Source organism: Salmo trutta, chromosome 25 (assembly GCF_901001165.1).
Source record: "Salmo trutta chromosome 25, fSalTru1.1, whole genome shotgun sequence".
NCBI classification, from domain to species: Eukaryota; Metazoa; Chordata; class Actinopteri; order Salmoniformes; family Salmonidae; genus Salmo; species Salmo trutta.
Window position 1 is genome coordinate 36474208 of NC_042981.1, and position 15400 is coordinate 36489607.

Below are 15400 nucleotides of genomic sequence, written 5' to 3' on the forward strand. Positions count from 1 at the left end.
GTACTCATTAGAGATGCGCAGGAGGTCTTGGGGCGTTCCACAAGGTTAACGATAACGGCACTCAGCAGCTGAAATGCTCAAGTAGCTTTTATTGTATCATAATAATGAATCAATGGTATAAAGATAAAATAAAATAAATGAACTCCGAAGCCAAGGAGTAAAACATATGTGCAGCAGCGGCGGCGACAAATAATACAATAAAAAAAAATCTCTCCGGAACCATTGGGCCCTGCTCGGCTAATATCTACTGATGTCATCTTGTTGAAAAATATTTGCCTGGAGGTCAGCGCTCCCCGTTTGAAAGGCTTAAACGCTTCTGCTTCAGAACATTAAATATCTGCCCACATTACCGCTGGTTCGTTGTAACAGAGCAGAGCTGGGGGACAGACAGGGTGCGGGATGTGGTTGGACGTATGAGGTACTCACTTGAGGGCCTGGGAGAAAAGACTGTTCATCTCCTCGTGCGGCACGTGGCTGAATGCTCGGAGTTTTACGTGGGAGAGGGAGTGAGAGTTCAGGAGGAGACGTGGTAGATTCGCTCCACTGTGAAGCCCGCTTGCTTTCTCTGTTTGCGTCTTCTCTTGTCTTTCCCTCTCTGTCTCTCTCTCCTGGCGGACTGTGGGGTTTTATCTCTTCCTTCTGTAACTTTGTGGTTTCTGTCCCTCTATCTGTCCAACTGCGTGTGTGTGTTTGAATTTGCGTGGTCGAGACACATGATGTATTCTTCAGCATCTGATGCTACAGGCCTATGGAAGTGGACTGCGACAATGACATAGGGATGCTACCTATGTCACAGTGTCACGTGGCCATTCTTCCAAATCGCGTTGACTCAACTACGTGATAAACCTAGTTTTCCAAGGCTACCCCATGTCATTACCTATACTAACTTGAGGTGTGTTTGTGTGTGTGTGTGTGTGTGTGTGTGTGTGTGTGTGTGTGTGTGTGTGTGTGTGTGTGTGTGTGTGTGTGTGTGTGTATTGGATGGTAAAGAAGGATGCGGTAGAGAGAGGGAGGTCAAACCTGGAAGCATGTTTTAATATTGCTCTACCGTTATCCTGAAAGGCATGATTGGAGTAACACATCTGAACTGATCGTAGTTACAGAATCGTAGGTCTCTCTTTTTTGCATTGGACAATATATACAATGTAAAATAAATACATTTACACAAATGGACATATTGTTGGAGCACGCTGCATGATACACACGTCACAAAAATATACAGGTAATCGTTAACTGATGTGAAGCACATCTACAACTACGGACATGTCTCTCACTACACGGCGTCCCAGCGACTCCTGGTCGGAAGATTTATCTTATCTTTTTTTCATAATGTGAATCATATATAATTGTTTCATGTTTTTCCGTCTTTCTTTACTCCCCCCCCTCCCCCGTATCTTTTTCATACATTTGCATGTCAAACTGCCAGGTTATAACCTAAGCACACAAGTGGTAAGTAGGCTACACCTCGGCATAAATACATACTTGACTAACACTCACTATTCTCCTCCTTCGCTTCTCATAAAATATAGCAGTTGTTTGTACATGTTCATTTCCTTATTTCGTATTGTTTAATTGCAAAATAGTCCAATAGATACAGCATCTTGATCCAATTCAAACAAAAAGTGCAACGTCTGTCCGTCCGTCTGTTTGTTGCACAGTCATATTGCTTTAAATAACAAAATCACGTTGGGAGAATAAACGCCCTCGTTCCTTATGGCTAAATTACTCTCCTCTCTCTCTCTATCTTAAATATGATCCATAGAAGGTGTCGAAATATACATAGCAAAACCTCAGCACGATTTAAGCGGCAAGAAATATGTGTGCCAGCCAACAATATTTGTGGCGACAATCTACACACAAGCAGTTTCGTAGTGAGAATTATCATGTGCTGTTATGGTAATTAGGTTAACTAAGAATATTGAATAGTCAATGATGTGTAGCTAATCAGCTTAACTATGTCTTGAGACTGATACGTACAATGTTGTAAAATTAGCCTTTGACCTTATTCTCTGAAAAGGTTGTGATTCTTATTATTTTTGTTATTATCATGGTTTGCCATCAACTATTAAATGTCCAATTCAGCTCAGCTTAAATCACCTCTGAGAGACTGTTGCGTACTCTTTCAGCTCCTTTTATAGGCCAGTACGTAGTATCGGTTTGAAAATGGAAAAACAGTTAGACAGAGACATCAACTAAAAACAGAAGCCGACAGAGAAAAAGAAAACAGCACCTCTTTTTAGGAGTTGCGTATGGGAATGATAGACGAGCCAACACGTTTCCCAAAAAGAGCTTTGACGTTATTGTCCCGCTCGTCAGTGGCTGTGGAGAATTCAGGGCCGCAATTCAATGAACTGCAGATCAAGTTAAACCACATTACAGTTTCATACAGCAGCTGAGGTGTAACCGTGCTAAAATTGCCACACCAAGCAAGCTGCTCTCGCATAAAATATTGCCGTTAGATATTGACATAAAACCACACCTGTCTTTAAAATACAGCTTTAACATTCACAGTCAGTACGTAGGGCGGTTTTTCCTTTATCTGCAATTGATTGAATTGAAGCCTGAATTTACAAAAGTACTTTCAGTGAAGTACTTTCTCCAAACCATGGTCTCTTTATGTTTAGCCAATGATACATACACGGTAGTTAACAAACAAGACCAAGAAGATAAATGAATTAGAAACACTACCCCCCCTACCCCCACCCCATTAGTCCTAGAAAATAACAACATTGTCATCTTTATTTTTTATTTTTCATTCTTTTTAGTAAGCACACAAAGTTAAAGCGAGAGTTTTGGAAACGAGTTGAACTCCAAAAATAAAAAATAAAATGTTTTTTTTTTTTTTTTGTCCTTTGCAACCTCAGAGTTTAGCTAATGTTACAACGCGGTTGTTTCTAAATGGAAGGAAGGCAGTATGTACAGCGAGTTAGCAAAAAAAGGAATCTATCGTTCGGGAAATGCTCAAATGTCTTTTTTATTTTTCATTTATTTAAACCTAAGATATACATTGTTATTCTACAAGAAAGAGTTACACAAATGATCCCTTTTTATATACTTTGTTTCTTCCTTTAGATACTTGTTATTCTCTTCTAAGTCCAGTACAGGTTATTATGATGATGATGATGATGATGAGGATGTTGGATCAGTTGATCTAGCAGAACTAGCTAGGAAGAAGAGCCTTGTTTCCTGGTAAATTGGCAGGTATGTGAGAACACGCCGCCCCTTGTCTCCTGAGGATCGGTACATCCACCGTTGTCTCTACTTCTACCCTGTGTCTAAAAAAAAAAGCGCACGGCACGAGAACTAGAACCACCACGAGAAAGTACACAACGACGTCGTCGAACGCAACGGAAGGGAAAGAAAGGGAAGAGGAAGAAAACAAACGAAACTAAAGAAAACAACAAAGGGAACATTTTTCAGAAAAGCACAGCAAACATGAAACACTGAGAGGCTGAACTACATTTTTCTGTTTTTGTATTTTTTTCTTTTTTGTGTTTTGTTCCAATAAAATGTCTTAGGTTAGAATTATAATCTGTTCATTTACAATATACAATGGTTAAGAAGGTTCAGAAAATACCCCTTACTAATAATACTGACATATTTGTTATAGAGAGTGACGTAGATTACTTGACTTATCGTTTAGCTTCTCAACTGTAACCAGTTACCATTTTATATTAGAGTACATCATAATCTAGATTATGGATATTGGCGTTCTTAATCTGCGTTCAAAAACCCTGGACCAAATCCCAACCTCATTCCTTCCTATGAGCCCACCGCTGTTAAAAGCTTTCCTAAGTGCTAGTCTAGTATTATATCTCGGCTACAGATTACTGTTCTTGGTACAATGGCGGTCTTAAGAGTCAAATGCATGAGTTACCTGCTTGCCTGCACATTCATGGTGCTTCCCTAGCTTTGGGTTAGTTTGATTCTAGGACTATGTCATCTAATAGCCTATGGCAAGCACACAGAGAGAAGCTACACCTGGTAGAAATGCTAACATCCCCCCCAACGAAGACTGGCACAAACATGAATTGCATACATGTTAATATGCACCCTCCTTTTAAATGACTATTGCTTAGAGAAGATAAGAGTCGATCCATATATATATCCATATAGAATTGCTGAAAGTGGTAAAGCTGATAGAAAAACACATATATTGATTGCTTTCTTATTAACACAATATAAACAAAACAAAAGAATCATGTGGACCATATATGATGACCGGATCATATATTTACACCCTTATTCATTTCAATAAAAATAAGACCAAACAAGTTGAAAAACAACCATAAATATGTGAGCCTGTCCCTTCTGCGCTCCTATACCTCTCGTCCATATTGCATGAGTGACTAAAGCTTCCCCATCTCCCTCAAAAAGTAGCGACAATCATCAAGCCACTACATCATGTCTACGAACCCTCTGGAAGACTTAACAGAAAAGGGCAACGAGGGAGTCTAGTTGCTGTAAGTGATTAAAATGGACAAACCCAAAGGGAAGGCCGGGGGGGGGGGATGACAACGATCTGTTATTAGGCTGGCACATGGGGACTGTGTGTGTGTTGTATGTGTGGACGTGTTTAACTATTCTTGTGGGGACCAGAAGTCCCCACAAGAATAGTAAATGAACCAACATTTGAGCAACTGGGGACATTTTGTTAGTCCCCACGAGGTCAAGTGCTAATTCTAGGGGGTTTAGGGTTAATGTTAGAATTAGTGTTAGGATTATAATTACGTTAAGGGTTAAGGTTAGGAACTAGGGTTAGGATTTTGAATGGGACTGAAGTGTGTGTCCCCACAAGGTTAGCTGTACAAGACTGTGACAGTGTGTGTTGGTGTGACGCGTGTGTGTGTTATAATACTGTAGTTAAGCAGGCCAGACTGCAGTAAGAGGTAAATACTGGGGGTGGGGTACTGGGGCACCAGATATTATTTTTTTTGGGGGGGGGGGGTGTATCAGAAGATATTAAGAGTAACAGGAGGTGTCGGGGGCTGATAGTAAAGTTTGCTGGCATCCACTGAATGGATCTCCATCCTTTGGCAGGGCAAGTCTCCTCTCTCCTTTCCACTCTTCTCCATTACACATTTCTTCATGAAAATCATCAACAAAAAGTCTTTGTTCATTTTCAAACGTTTTCTTCAACAGCACATCCTGTAAAAACTGTGTTGGGAAACTGAGAAGAAGTTAAGAAAGCTTTACAGTCTCTCTGCTGCTGACACAAGCAGAGCAGTCTCTCTGCTGCTGACACAAGCAGAGCAGTCTCTCTGCTTTTCTTTTTTAAATTCCTCGTTTAAACATTTTCATCAGTCAATAGTCAATAATCACATCGTTAATCATTCTTATATGTATAAGTGACTCGTGGTTGATAGTCAATAGTTTACAGGGCCGTTGTTATGGTAACTGGTTTATGACTTGTCTATAATCTATACACATACGGCCCTCCAGCAGAGGTCTCGTCTCAGTGTCAGTGTCTTCCCTTATGCACAGAGGTCAGGGGTTAAAGTTCAGAGGTTAGTCCCGCCCATCCCTCTCAGTGGGCGGCGGTTTGGGAGGTTCAGGGGTCATGTGGGGTTACGGGGGTCAATGGGAGGAGGCTGGGTGCGACTGACAGACTGACATATTGGGGGTTGTCGACGTGGTTAGCCAATCAGACCTTGGCCTCCAGCAGTTCCAGGAAGAGTTTGTGCATGGGGACCTTGCCGTCCTGCTTGATGCTGTAGAAGTGCTGCACGGCCTTGGTGGAGGTCTGGCGGAGCAGGGGCAGGGTCATCAGCAGCTTGCCTGCCCGACGAGGGTCCTCCGGGTGCTGGCCCGCCTCGTAGTCCTGCAGGGCCTCATGGAGCACGTCCTGGAGCTTCTGCACTGCCTCCACGTCCTCTATGTGCATGGAGTCTACAGGGGGAGGGAGGGAGCGAGGGAGGGGAAATAAAGCAGATAGAGGTTAATCTTTACACATACTACATGACTATGTCATCACAGAATGAGAGAGAAAGAGAGAGAGAGAGAGAGACACTCCCCAGCTGAACAATAGCCTGGCCTGTCTGTATTTTCCTGTCTCAGGGGTAATGTCAAACACAGTCATTAGCATACTGAGTCGGTACTGGAGCATTTATGAGCACTGGGGATGGGTGTGGTACTGCGATGGATTTCACAACTCCAGTCCAACACACGCACACACAAGCACACACACACACACATACACATGCACACACAGGACCTTAATGGTCCAAGCAAGAGGTCAGTGTGGGTGGGGTGATCACAGTATATAACCACTGTTGTACTCTATCGGGTACATCCATCATTGTGTGTGTGTGTGTGTGTGCGTGCTACTGCGGCCTGTCTATGTGTCCAGGTTGACCCTAGCAGTGTTTCTCCCCAGGGATAAATGACTTAATGCAGGCTGGCCTTTAGAGTTGAAACCAGATCAATCCAGACGATCAATGGAACATGCATGTTAAATAATAATCACAGGTCAACTATTGACAGATCACACTGACCAAACATTGTGGTGGAGAGGAGGGTGTACGCAAACACACAAACACACACACACACACACACACACACGCACACGCACGCACACAGGATTTAACGACTGGCTTTAGTCTACTGTCCCATAGCTGGAGGGTGTGAGTGGCTGAGTTGTAGTGTGTCCATTTGGTTCAATTCTCTAAACCCCACCACACGTACACATACAGACTGCTCTGCCCCAAAGACACATTCAGATGTTCATGCTTCTGTTTGGGTCAATACTCTAACCCGGTATATGTGTGTGTCTGATCCAGGATTCTGACAGCGAGCTCTCAGTCATCCATCACCAGGATTTGGCGGTGTGTGTATGAGTGAGTGTGTGACAGGGGCTTTGGCCATGTGAAAAGTGACCTGTGATCCGACAGGAGCCCCCCCGGCAGGAAACTGCTTACACACACACCTTTACAGGGCTGCAGAGCCAGTAACACTATCAATCTGACTATCACACACACGCACGTGCACACCGACATGCATACACACGTATACACCAGAGCAACTCACATATTCATGCAACAGAGCAACAAGCTCTCATTGTTTCCCTTCAACATATTATGGTTAATTTTTGACACATTCATTCCGGGTAGTTACAGGGTTAATTCCGCATGGTTACAGGGTTAAAACAGAAACGACTCAAACGGTTAAGTTTAGGTATTCATTCCTAGTAGTTAAGATTAGGGCTATGGTTTGGGGAAGGCTTATAACAAAATGATTAAAAACGACACGCTATTATCATCAAGTATCACCAAGTATTCTCGCTAGAGCATTGTGGACTAGTCTAATACTACGCACGGTATGTCTCCACTCTATTCCAACTGTTTCTACAATACTACACACGGTATGTCTCCACTCTATTCCAACTGTTTCTATAATACTACACACGGTATGTCTCCACTCTATTCCAACTGTTTCTATAATACTACACACGGTATGTCTCCACTCTATTCCAACTGTTTCTATAATACTACACACGGTATGTCTCCACTCTATTCCAACTGTTTCTATAATACTACACACGGTATGTCTCCACTCTATTCCAACTGTTTCTATAATACTACACACGGCATGTCTCCACTCTATTCCATCTGTTTCTATAATACTACACACGGCATGTCTCCACTCTATTCCATCTGTTTCTATAATACTACACACGGCATGTCTCCACTCTATTCCAACTGTTTCTATAATACTACACACGGCATGTCTCCACTCTATTCCAACTGTTTCTATAATACTACACACGGCATGTCTCCACTCTATTCCAACTGTTTCTATAATACTACACATGGTATGTCTCCACTCTATTCCAACTGTTTCTATAATACTACATAAATGATAATATTATTTATTTTTCCTGTAGAAAGGTGTAGGCCACAATGAAGGCTCTTTAGATCATCGTGAAGATGTCAATTTAACTGATTCCATATTTCAGTTATAACAAGGTGGCTTTTGGGTTTTTTCACAGCAAAACACTATCCTCCTAATCAAAACATTTGACAACACATTCTAAGGTGTTTGTCCACTGCTGTTAGATAAAATGCCACATGGTGTAACAGTAGTAAATCAATGAGAATTCAATTAACTCTTAAGGTGACAGGAGACTTAATGTGATTTGGCTGTTACTTAAATTAACATGCTAGTCAAACATGTCCTGGTAATTGTGTGGATAACTTATGTTTCTTAGCTCTATAGGAAAGCGATGCACTCCTCCCAAGAGTGTTTGACAATTATAATAGCAAGTAGATATTCTTCTGTGTGTGTGTGTGTGTGTGTGTGTGGTGTGTGTGTGTGTGTGTGTGTGTGTGTGTGTGTGTGTGTGTGTGTGTGTGTGTGTGTGTGTGTGTGTGTGTGTGTGTGTGTGTGCGTGTGTGTGTGTCCAGACTTAAAGTGGCAGGAAACACTGTGTTCTATTAGCGTAGCATGTTGCTAATGAGCAGTGGGGTTAAACAAGGACTATTAACACACACACACACGTACATCTTTATATGTGAACCACGTTCAGTAGCATTTCTTAAGGGTTCCCATCATTAATGCAGACGATTAGCATTCAAAGAATTAATTATGTCCCTGCCCTTCAAAATGCTAATGCTAGCTTTCTGTTGTTGTTGCACTGGCTCATCTATAACAAACTGAAAGGAATATTGACTAACAACTAAAACCTTATAGTTTTGATCATAAACTTGTCTGCATCACTTCTTCATTAGTTTCTGATCCTATATATATTTTTTTTTCATTAACATCAATCTCCAACAGTAATCACTAAGCAAACATTTTTATCCAAAGTGGCTTACAGTTGACATATAAAGTATATTCAGTATGAGTCCCATGCAGAAATGTAACACACACAAAGAAGTCTGCTGTGAAGGACTCCAGCTGCTATCAGTCTCCGTCTGTGTCATCGACAGCATGGATGAACACTTAAGTACAAAATCAATAAAAAAAAAACATTTCTCTAAGGAGCCGCACGTCTAAGACCTCTCTGGGGTGCACTTGTGGCAGGAGGGCTGAAACGTTCCCATGTTCCCAGACTCTTCCCCCAATCCTCCGCTCGCCAAATAGTGAACCGTCATCCCACGGCCAGCAGAAGCAATCTGCTCTTTCATTTTTCAGCGTGGCTGGGCCCGGCCCGAGATTGATCGCCACATATGGCCCCAGAAAACAAACTGTCAATACCTTGAGCGCTGGAGAATTTGAACAAATAGCCGTCCTCCCATTCAAGCCGCCCATTGCATCCCATTTAACAGATTCTATTGACAGTTTCCTTCTTGTAATTAAAGGGAAAACCACTGGCCGGCAATCAAGATAAAGTTCAAAGATGGGGTCACCGGGAGGAGAGGGGGAGGGAGAAGGGGGAAGAGGGCTAGGCAGGACTGTCGATGCCGGACGACATCAGAGGCGGTTATTGACATGCGGGGTCCTAATGATTGCGCCTTATTTAACAGGCATCTGAGGAGACCACTATGCTAATTGTAAAAGGGACAGCCACTACTACGCTTCAGGGAGAGGGTGGGGGATAGGTGCGTGTTTCACTGTCTGAATGTGTGTGTCTACTATGGGGATGTATTTAAATCACCTCTTTGATGGTGCTTCTCTTATGAGTCTCATGGGAGGGGGGGTTGGAGGAGGGGAGGAAGAGGAGGGGAGGTGGAGGAGGGGAGGAGGGGAGGTGTAGGAGAGGAGAGGAGAGGAGAGGAGAGGAGAGGAGGAGGGGAGGTTAGGAGGAGAGGTGGAGGAGAGGGGGAGGTAGGGGAGGGGAGGAGGAGGGTAGGTGGAGGAGGGGAGGAGGAAGGGAAGAAAATGAGGGGAGGTGAGGAGGGGATGAAGAGGAGGGGAGGTGGAGGAGGGGAGGTGGAGGAGGGGAGGTAGAGGAGGGGAGGTGGAGGAGTGGAAGAGGAGGAGGGGAGGTGGAGGAGGAGGAGGGGAGGTGGAATAGGGGAGGAGGGGGAGGGGAAGAAGAGGAGGGGAGGTGGAGGAGGAGGGGGAGGAGGCAGAGGAGGGGAGGTGGAGGAGGAGGAGGAGGAGGAGGAGGATCTTAACTCTTCTTTTCTGACACTGTACTTACATACCTTCTGATAGCCCTAATGGAGAAATGGGTTGGAGAACGAAACAAACAAACGCCAGAGTGGGGGTTATTTCCAGCATGGGCCACATAAGTCACTTTGGATAAAAGCATCTGGTAAATGACTATACTATTACATTTTGTATATTTGTATTACAAGAGCAAGGACAAGAGACGATGGGCACTGATTCATAATGTTTTACCATTGTACCACTGAGGCAAATGTAATATCAGCTTTCAAAATGGAATACATGAAATATCACTTTGATATTTCATAGAGATTAGATGGAAGCATGAATCATACTCAGGATGTTAACAAGACTGGAAACAGGAACAACACCCAGACATAACAGGAAATCATGGAGTTATGGAATACAGTTACAGCTATGGTTTAAATCCAGTATCCATTTCTGAGAATCTTGTTTAGTATTTACTACAATGTCGTTGAGTGCCAACAGCTACTCAGAAGTGTGCCTGTCTGAGTTGATTTAAGAGAGTGCATGATGAAGGGACTGTGTGTGTGTGTGTGTGTGTGTGTGTGTGTGTGTGTGTGTGTGTGTGTGTGTGTGTGTGTGTGTGTGTGTGTGTGTGTGTGTGTGTGTGTGTGTGTGTGTGTGTGTGTGGTGTGTGTGTGTGTGTGTGTTCTCACCTGAGTTAGCCAGAGCGATAGCCTTGAGAGTGACAAACTCCTCCTTCTCCAGCTTCATGGCTTTGTATTTCTTCACCAGTTGCAGTATGGCGTTGTTGAGATCGAGTAGACCTGCCAGCTTGGACTGGTCTTCATCCATGATGTAGTCCTCAGCATACACCAGCTTGTCCTCGAAGGACAGCGAGCGGTACACCACACGCAGGATCAGAATCTCCATCCACGCACTCTGCAGTAGACTCATCTGGTCTGCCAGCGACAGTGTGGAGAAACCTGAGGGAGGGAGAGAGAGAGAGAGCGGGGGAGAGAGAAAAAGAGGTTAAACCCACTGGATAATACAATCAATTCAGAACAAAAATTAGGCTGCTGTTTAAGTCTGGGTCTAGGACTAGGTATGGTGCTCAGCTGTTCTGAGGTCTGGGTCTAGATCTGGGTCTCGGTCTATGTCTGGGTCTGGGTCTAGGTCTGGAACTTGGTCTGGGTCTGGGTCTGGGTCTAGGTCTGGGTCTAGGTCTGGTACTTGATCTGGGTCTAGGCCTGGGTCTAGGTCTGGGTCTCGGTCTAGGTCTGGGACTTGTTCTGGGTCTGGGTCTAGGTCTGAGTCTGGGACTTGGTCTGGGTCTAGGCCTGGGTCTAGGTCTGGGTCTAGGTCTGGGTCTAGGTCTGGTACTTGATCTGGGTCTAGGTCTGGGACTTGGTCTAGGTCTGGTTCAAGGCCTGGGTCTGGGTCTAGGTCTAGGTCTGAGTCTGGGTCTGAGTCTAGATCTGGTTCTAGGCCTAGGTCTGGTTCTAGGTCTGGGTCTAGGTCTTTGTCTTGGTCTGGGTCTAGGTCTTAGTCTAGGTCTGAGTCTAGGTCTGGGTCTGGGTCTAGCTCTATATCTGGGTCTGGGTCTAGGTCTAGGTCTATATCTGGGTCTGGGTCTAGGTCTAAGTCAAGGTCTATATCTGGGTCTGGGTCTATGTCTAGGTCTAGGTCTGGGTCTAGGTCTGGGTCTATGTCTAGGTCTAGGTCTGGGTCTAGGTCTATATCTGGGTCTGGGTCTAGGTCTGGGTCTAGGTCTATGTCTAGGTCTGGGTCTAGGTCTGGGTCTAGGTCTGGGTCTAGGTCTATATCTGGGTCTGGGTCTAGGTCTGGGTCTAGGTCTATGTCTAGGTCTGGGACTAGGTCTGGGTCTAGGTCTATGTCTAGGTCTGGGTCTAGGTCTGGGTCTATGTCTGGGTCTAGGTCTGGGTCTAGGTCTATATCTGGGTCTGGGTCTGGGTCTAGGTCTGGGTCTAAGTCTATATCTGGGTCTTGGTCTAGGTCTATATCTGGGTCTATATCTGGGTCTAGGTCTATGTCTATATCTGGGTCTAGGTCTATGTCTAGGTCTGGGTCTAGGTCTAGGTCTGGGTCTAGGTCTATTTCTAGGTCTGGGTCTAGGTCTATGTCTAGGTCTGAGTCTAGGTCTGCGTCTAGGTCTGGGTCTAGGTCTGGGTCTGGGTCTGGCCTAAACATCATTGTCATTCCGGCCATGTGTTGAAGCCAGAGGAAGTTCATCCAGCCTCTCCAGCACCATACACATGGTGACCAGGGGCCTCCTCCTCTTCCCTAGCCCAGCGCCCAGGGCTCTCCTCTGGGGACGGAGGTGTCTTATCTCCAACTGACACACACACACCATGGATCAATGCTAGCCATCACCACCCCTCACACTCTAATTGCTAGTCTGAAAACTCCTACTCTCTCTTTACTCTTCTCCTCTCTCCCTCTTCGTGTCTCTCACTCGCTCCCTCTCTCGGACTCACTCACCATCCCTCCTGTCTTCTGCTTTCACTTTCCTTCCCCACTCTGTCTTTCTTCTCTCTCTTCTTCCCCCACTCTGTCTTTCCTTCCTCTCTCTTGGCTTCCCCCCCACTCTGTCTTTCCTTCCTCTTCTTGGCTTCCCCCCACTCTGTCTTTCCTTCCTCTCTCTTGGCTTCCCCCCACTCTGTCTTTCCTTCCTCTCTCTGGCTTCCCCCCACTCTGTCTTTTCCTTCCTCTGCCTCGGGCTTCCCCCCACTCTGTCTTCCTTCCTCTCTCTTGGCTTCCCCCCACTCTGTCTTTCCTTCCTCTTCTCTTGGCTTCCCCCCACTCTGTCTTTCCTTCCTCTCTCTTGGCTTCCCCCCACTCTGTCTTTCCTTCCTCTCTCTTGGCTTCCCCCCCACTCTGTCTTTCCTTCCTCTCTCTTTGGCTTCCCCCCACCTCTGTCTTTCCTTCCTCTCTCTTGGCTTCCCCCCACTCTGTCTTTCCTTCCTCTCTCTTGGCTTCCCCCCACTCTGTCTTTCCTTCCTCTCTCTTGGCTTCCCCCCACTCTGTCTTTCCTTCCTCTCTCTTGGCTTCCCCCCACTCTGTCTTTCACTTTCCTCTCTCTTGGCTTCCCCCCACTCTGTCACTCTACCTTTTTTCTCTACATCTTTCCCCTGGTATCTATGCAAATGTTTTCTTTCTCTAGATCTGTGTTATTGGGTTGGCTGGATCTGAACACAAATGGAAGAAGTCAGTATGGTTATGAATATGGCAGAACAGATTTACTAACATGTGTATCTCGGTCTCTGTCTCTCCCTCGCTTTCTCTCTATCCCCCTTCGTCGTTCTGTCTCTCCCTCGCTCTATAATGGAACACCTGCCACTCACATCTCACCTCACAGCTGTCCTCTCCTCTCTCCTCTGCTCACACACCTGCTCCTTCAACCTGTGTGTGTGTGTGTGTGTGTGTGTGTGTGTGTGTGTGTGTGTCTAAATAAGCCTTCCGGAGGCACACAGAGGGGGCTGTCCAGGTGCACATCTGTCTCCAACAGAACGTTGTGTGTTGTTGTGTGTGTGTGTGTGTGTGCGTGTGTGTGTTGTGTGTGTGTGTGTGTGTTGTGTGTGTGTGTTGTGTGGTGTGTGTGTGTGTGGTTTGTGTGTGTGTGTGGTGTGTGTGTGTGTGTGTGTGTGTGTGTGTGTGTGTGGTGTGTGTGTGTGTGTGTGTGTGTGTGTGTGTGTGTGTTGTGTTGTGTGTGTGTTATAAGCTGAGGCATTCAGCAGGTGGAACCAGCAGATGAGGAAGAAACGCTTAACAACATCTCTTGTGCTGAGACTCCTCAGGAGATGACGGATGTGTGTGTGTGTGTGTGTGTGTGTTTGAGCGTCAGGTGTGTGTGTGTGAGGCGTGTGTGGAGCAGCATGGTTTTCTTCCTCTCTCTCCCAAAGCAGATCAGTAGTGGCAGATAGCTCATTATGTTGGGGTTGCAGGCTATTGTTTCAAACAACTGTTAATTTACTATCCACTACTGCTAACATTGCTGATCGCATTAGAAACTGTGGAGGGCTGGCAAACACACACACACACACACACACACACACACACACACGGAAGGAGCAGTGTGAGCCAGTTGGCAGCACCTCCACTACTTCTTAATAAAATCATCAGAAGGGATTAAGGATGAATTTCTTAAGGGGGTCTTTAATACCCCACTCCTCAGCAGGGGACGGAACGGGAGATGGGAGCTGGCAGGCAAAACTTAACACACACACACACACACGCACAAAAGCAAGCATGCGTGCAAACACACACACACACAAACACACACACACATTACACCCTCCTCTGGCATCAAGGAGGGAGGGAGAGGGGGAGAGGACAGAGTACCTTACTGCTAGAGGGGTGTAAACCAATCAGGAGATTGCTAGTTGTTGTTCAGTAATGAAAGCTGCTTGGAGATACAGTAATGTTGTTCTGTTGTATGAGTCATTAGGTTTGCAGTGGAAAAGCAGAGAGCCACAATAACGGGGAGCTGGGGTGGTAACAGAACAGATCAAAGGGCAAGGCAAGTAGGCAACTGTATTATGTGACGGTATCATGTGAAAACTACAGAAGGGGGAATCTGAGGAAGATTAACTGAGAGAGAGGCAAAGGAGGGTAAGAAGTGTGTGTGTGAGTATGTGTGTGTGTGTGTGTGTATGTGTGTGTGTGTGTGTGTGTGTGTGCGGTGGAGGGGTGGAGGTGGGGCTGTAGCATGGCAGTATGGACAGACTCCATAGCCTTGCGTCTCTTCTGTGCCCACCAAACCTCCTACACACACACACAACACACACACACAACACACACACACCACACACACACACACACACATCACACCACACACACACACACACACACACACACACAACCACACACCACACACACACACACACAGCGATGTTGGTAAATAATTAGATTTACACATTTCCCCACAATCTCCACCCATCTCCCCTATCCCCCTCCAACCACACCAATAATTAAAAGCAGCATGATTAGTTTATTGAGAGGAAGAAGGAACGTTTTTTTTATTGAGGTCCGTCAATGATGTTATCAGGAGCAATAGCTCGGCATCCCTAGCTGTCATGGCCGCGCAGCCATGCAATTCTTCTTATCAGCCTGATTAATACAAATGCTGCTTCAGGACTCATTCATTAACAGATACGCATCTCTGTTCCCATGGCCAATCGATACGGCGGAGAAAAGGAGCATCAATGTGAATTTAGTGCTGATGATGGAGGGAGAGAGGTATTGACGTGGGAGAGAGGGAAGAAGAGAGAGAAAGAGGGGAGAGAGAGAGAGGAATCCCAGGGTTCTTTTATACCAGTGATTTCATTTCACAAAAGAGCTGCTCTTTAAACTCTAATTGCATTTC

The 15400-nt window shown here is 45.3% G+C and overlaps 1 protein-coding gene across 1 annotated transcript; it reads right to left on the reverse strand.

Moving 5' to 3' along the window:
• Nucleotides 1–4794: 4794 nt before the first annotated feature.
• LOC115162675 (estrogen-related receptor gamma-like) lies at nucleotides 4795–11004 on the reverse strand (the record flags this gene model as incomplete). Its single annotated transcript, XM_029714164.1, has 2 exons — nucleotides 4795–5889; nucleotides 10731–11004. Coding segments are annotated over 2 exons (519 nt in total), but the record flags the coding sequence as incomplete, so codon positions are not given.
• Nucleotides 11005–15400: the final 4396 nt, after the last annotated feature.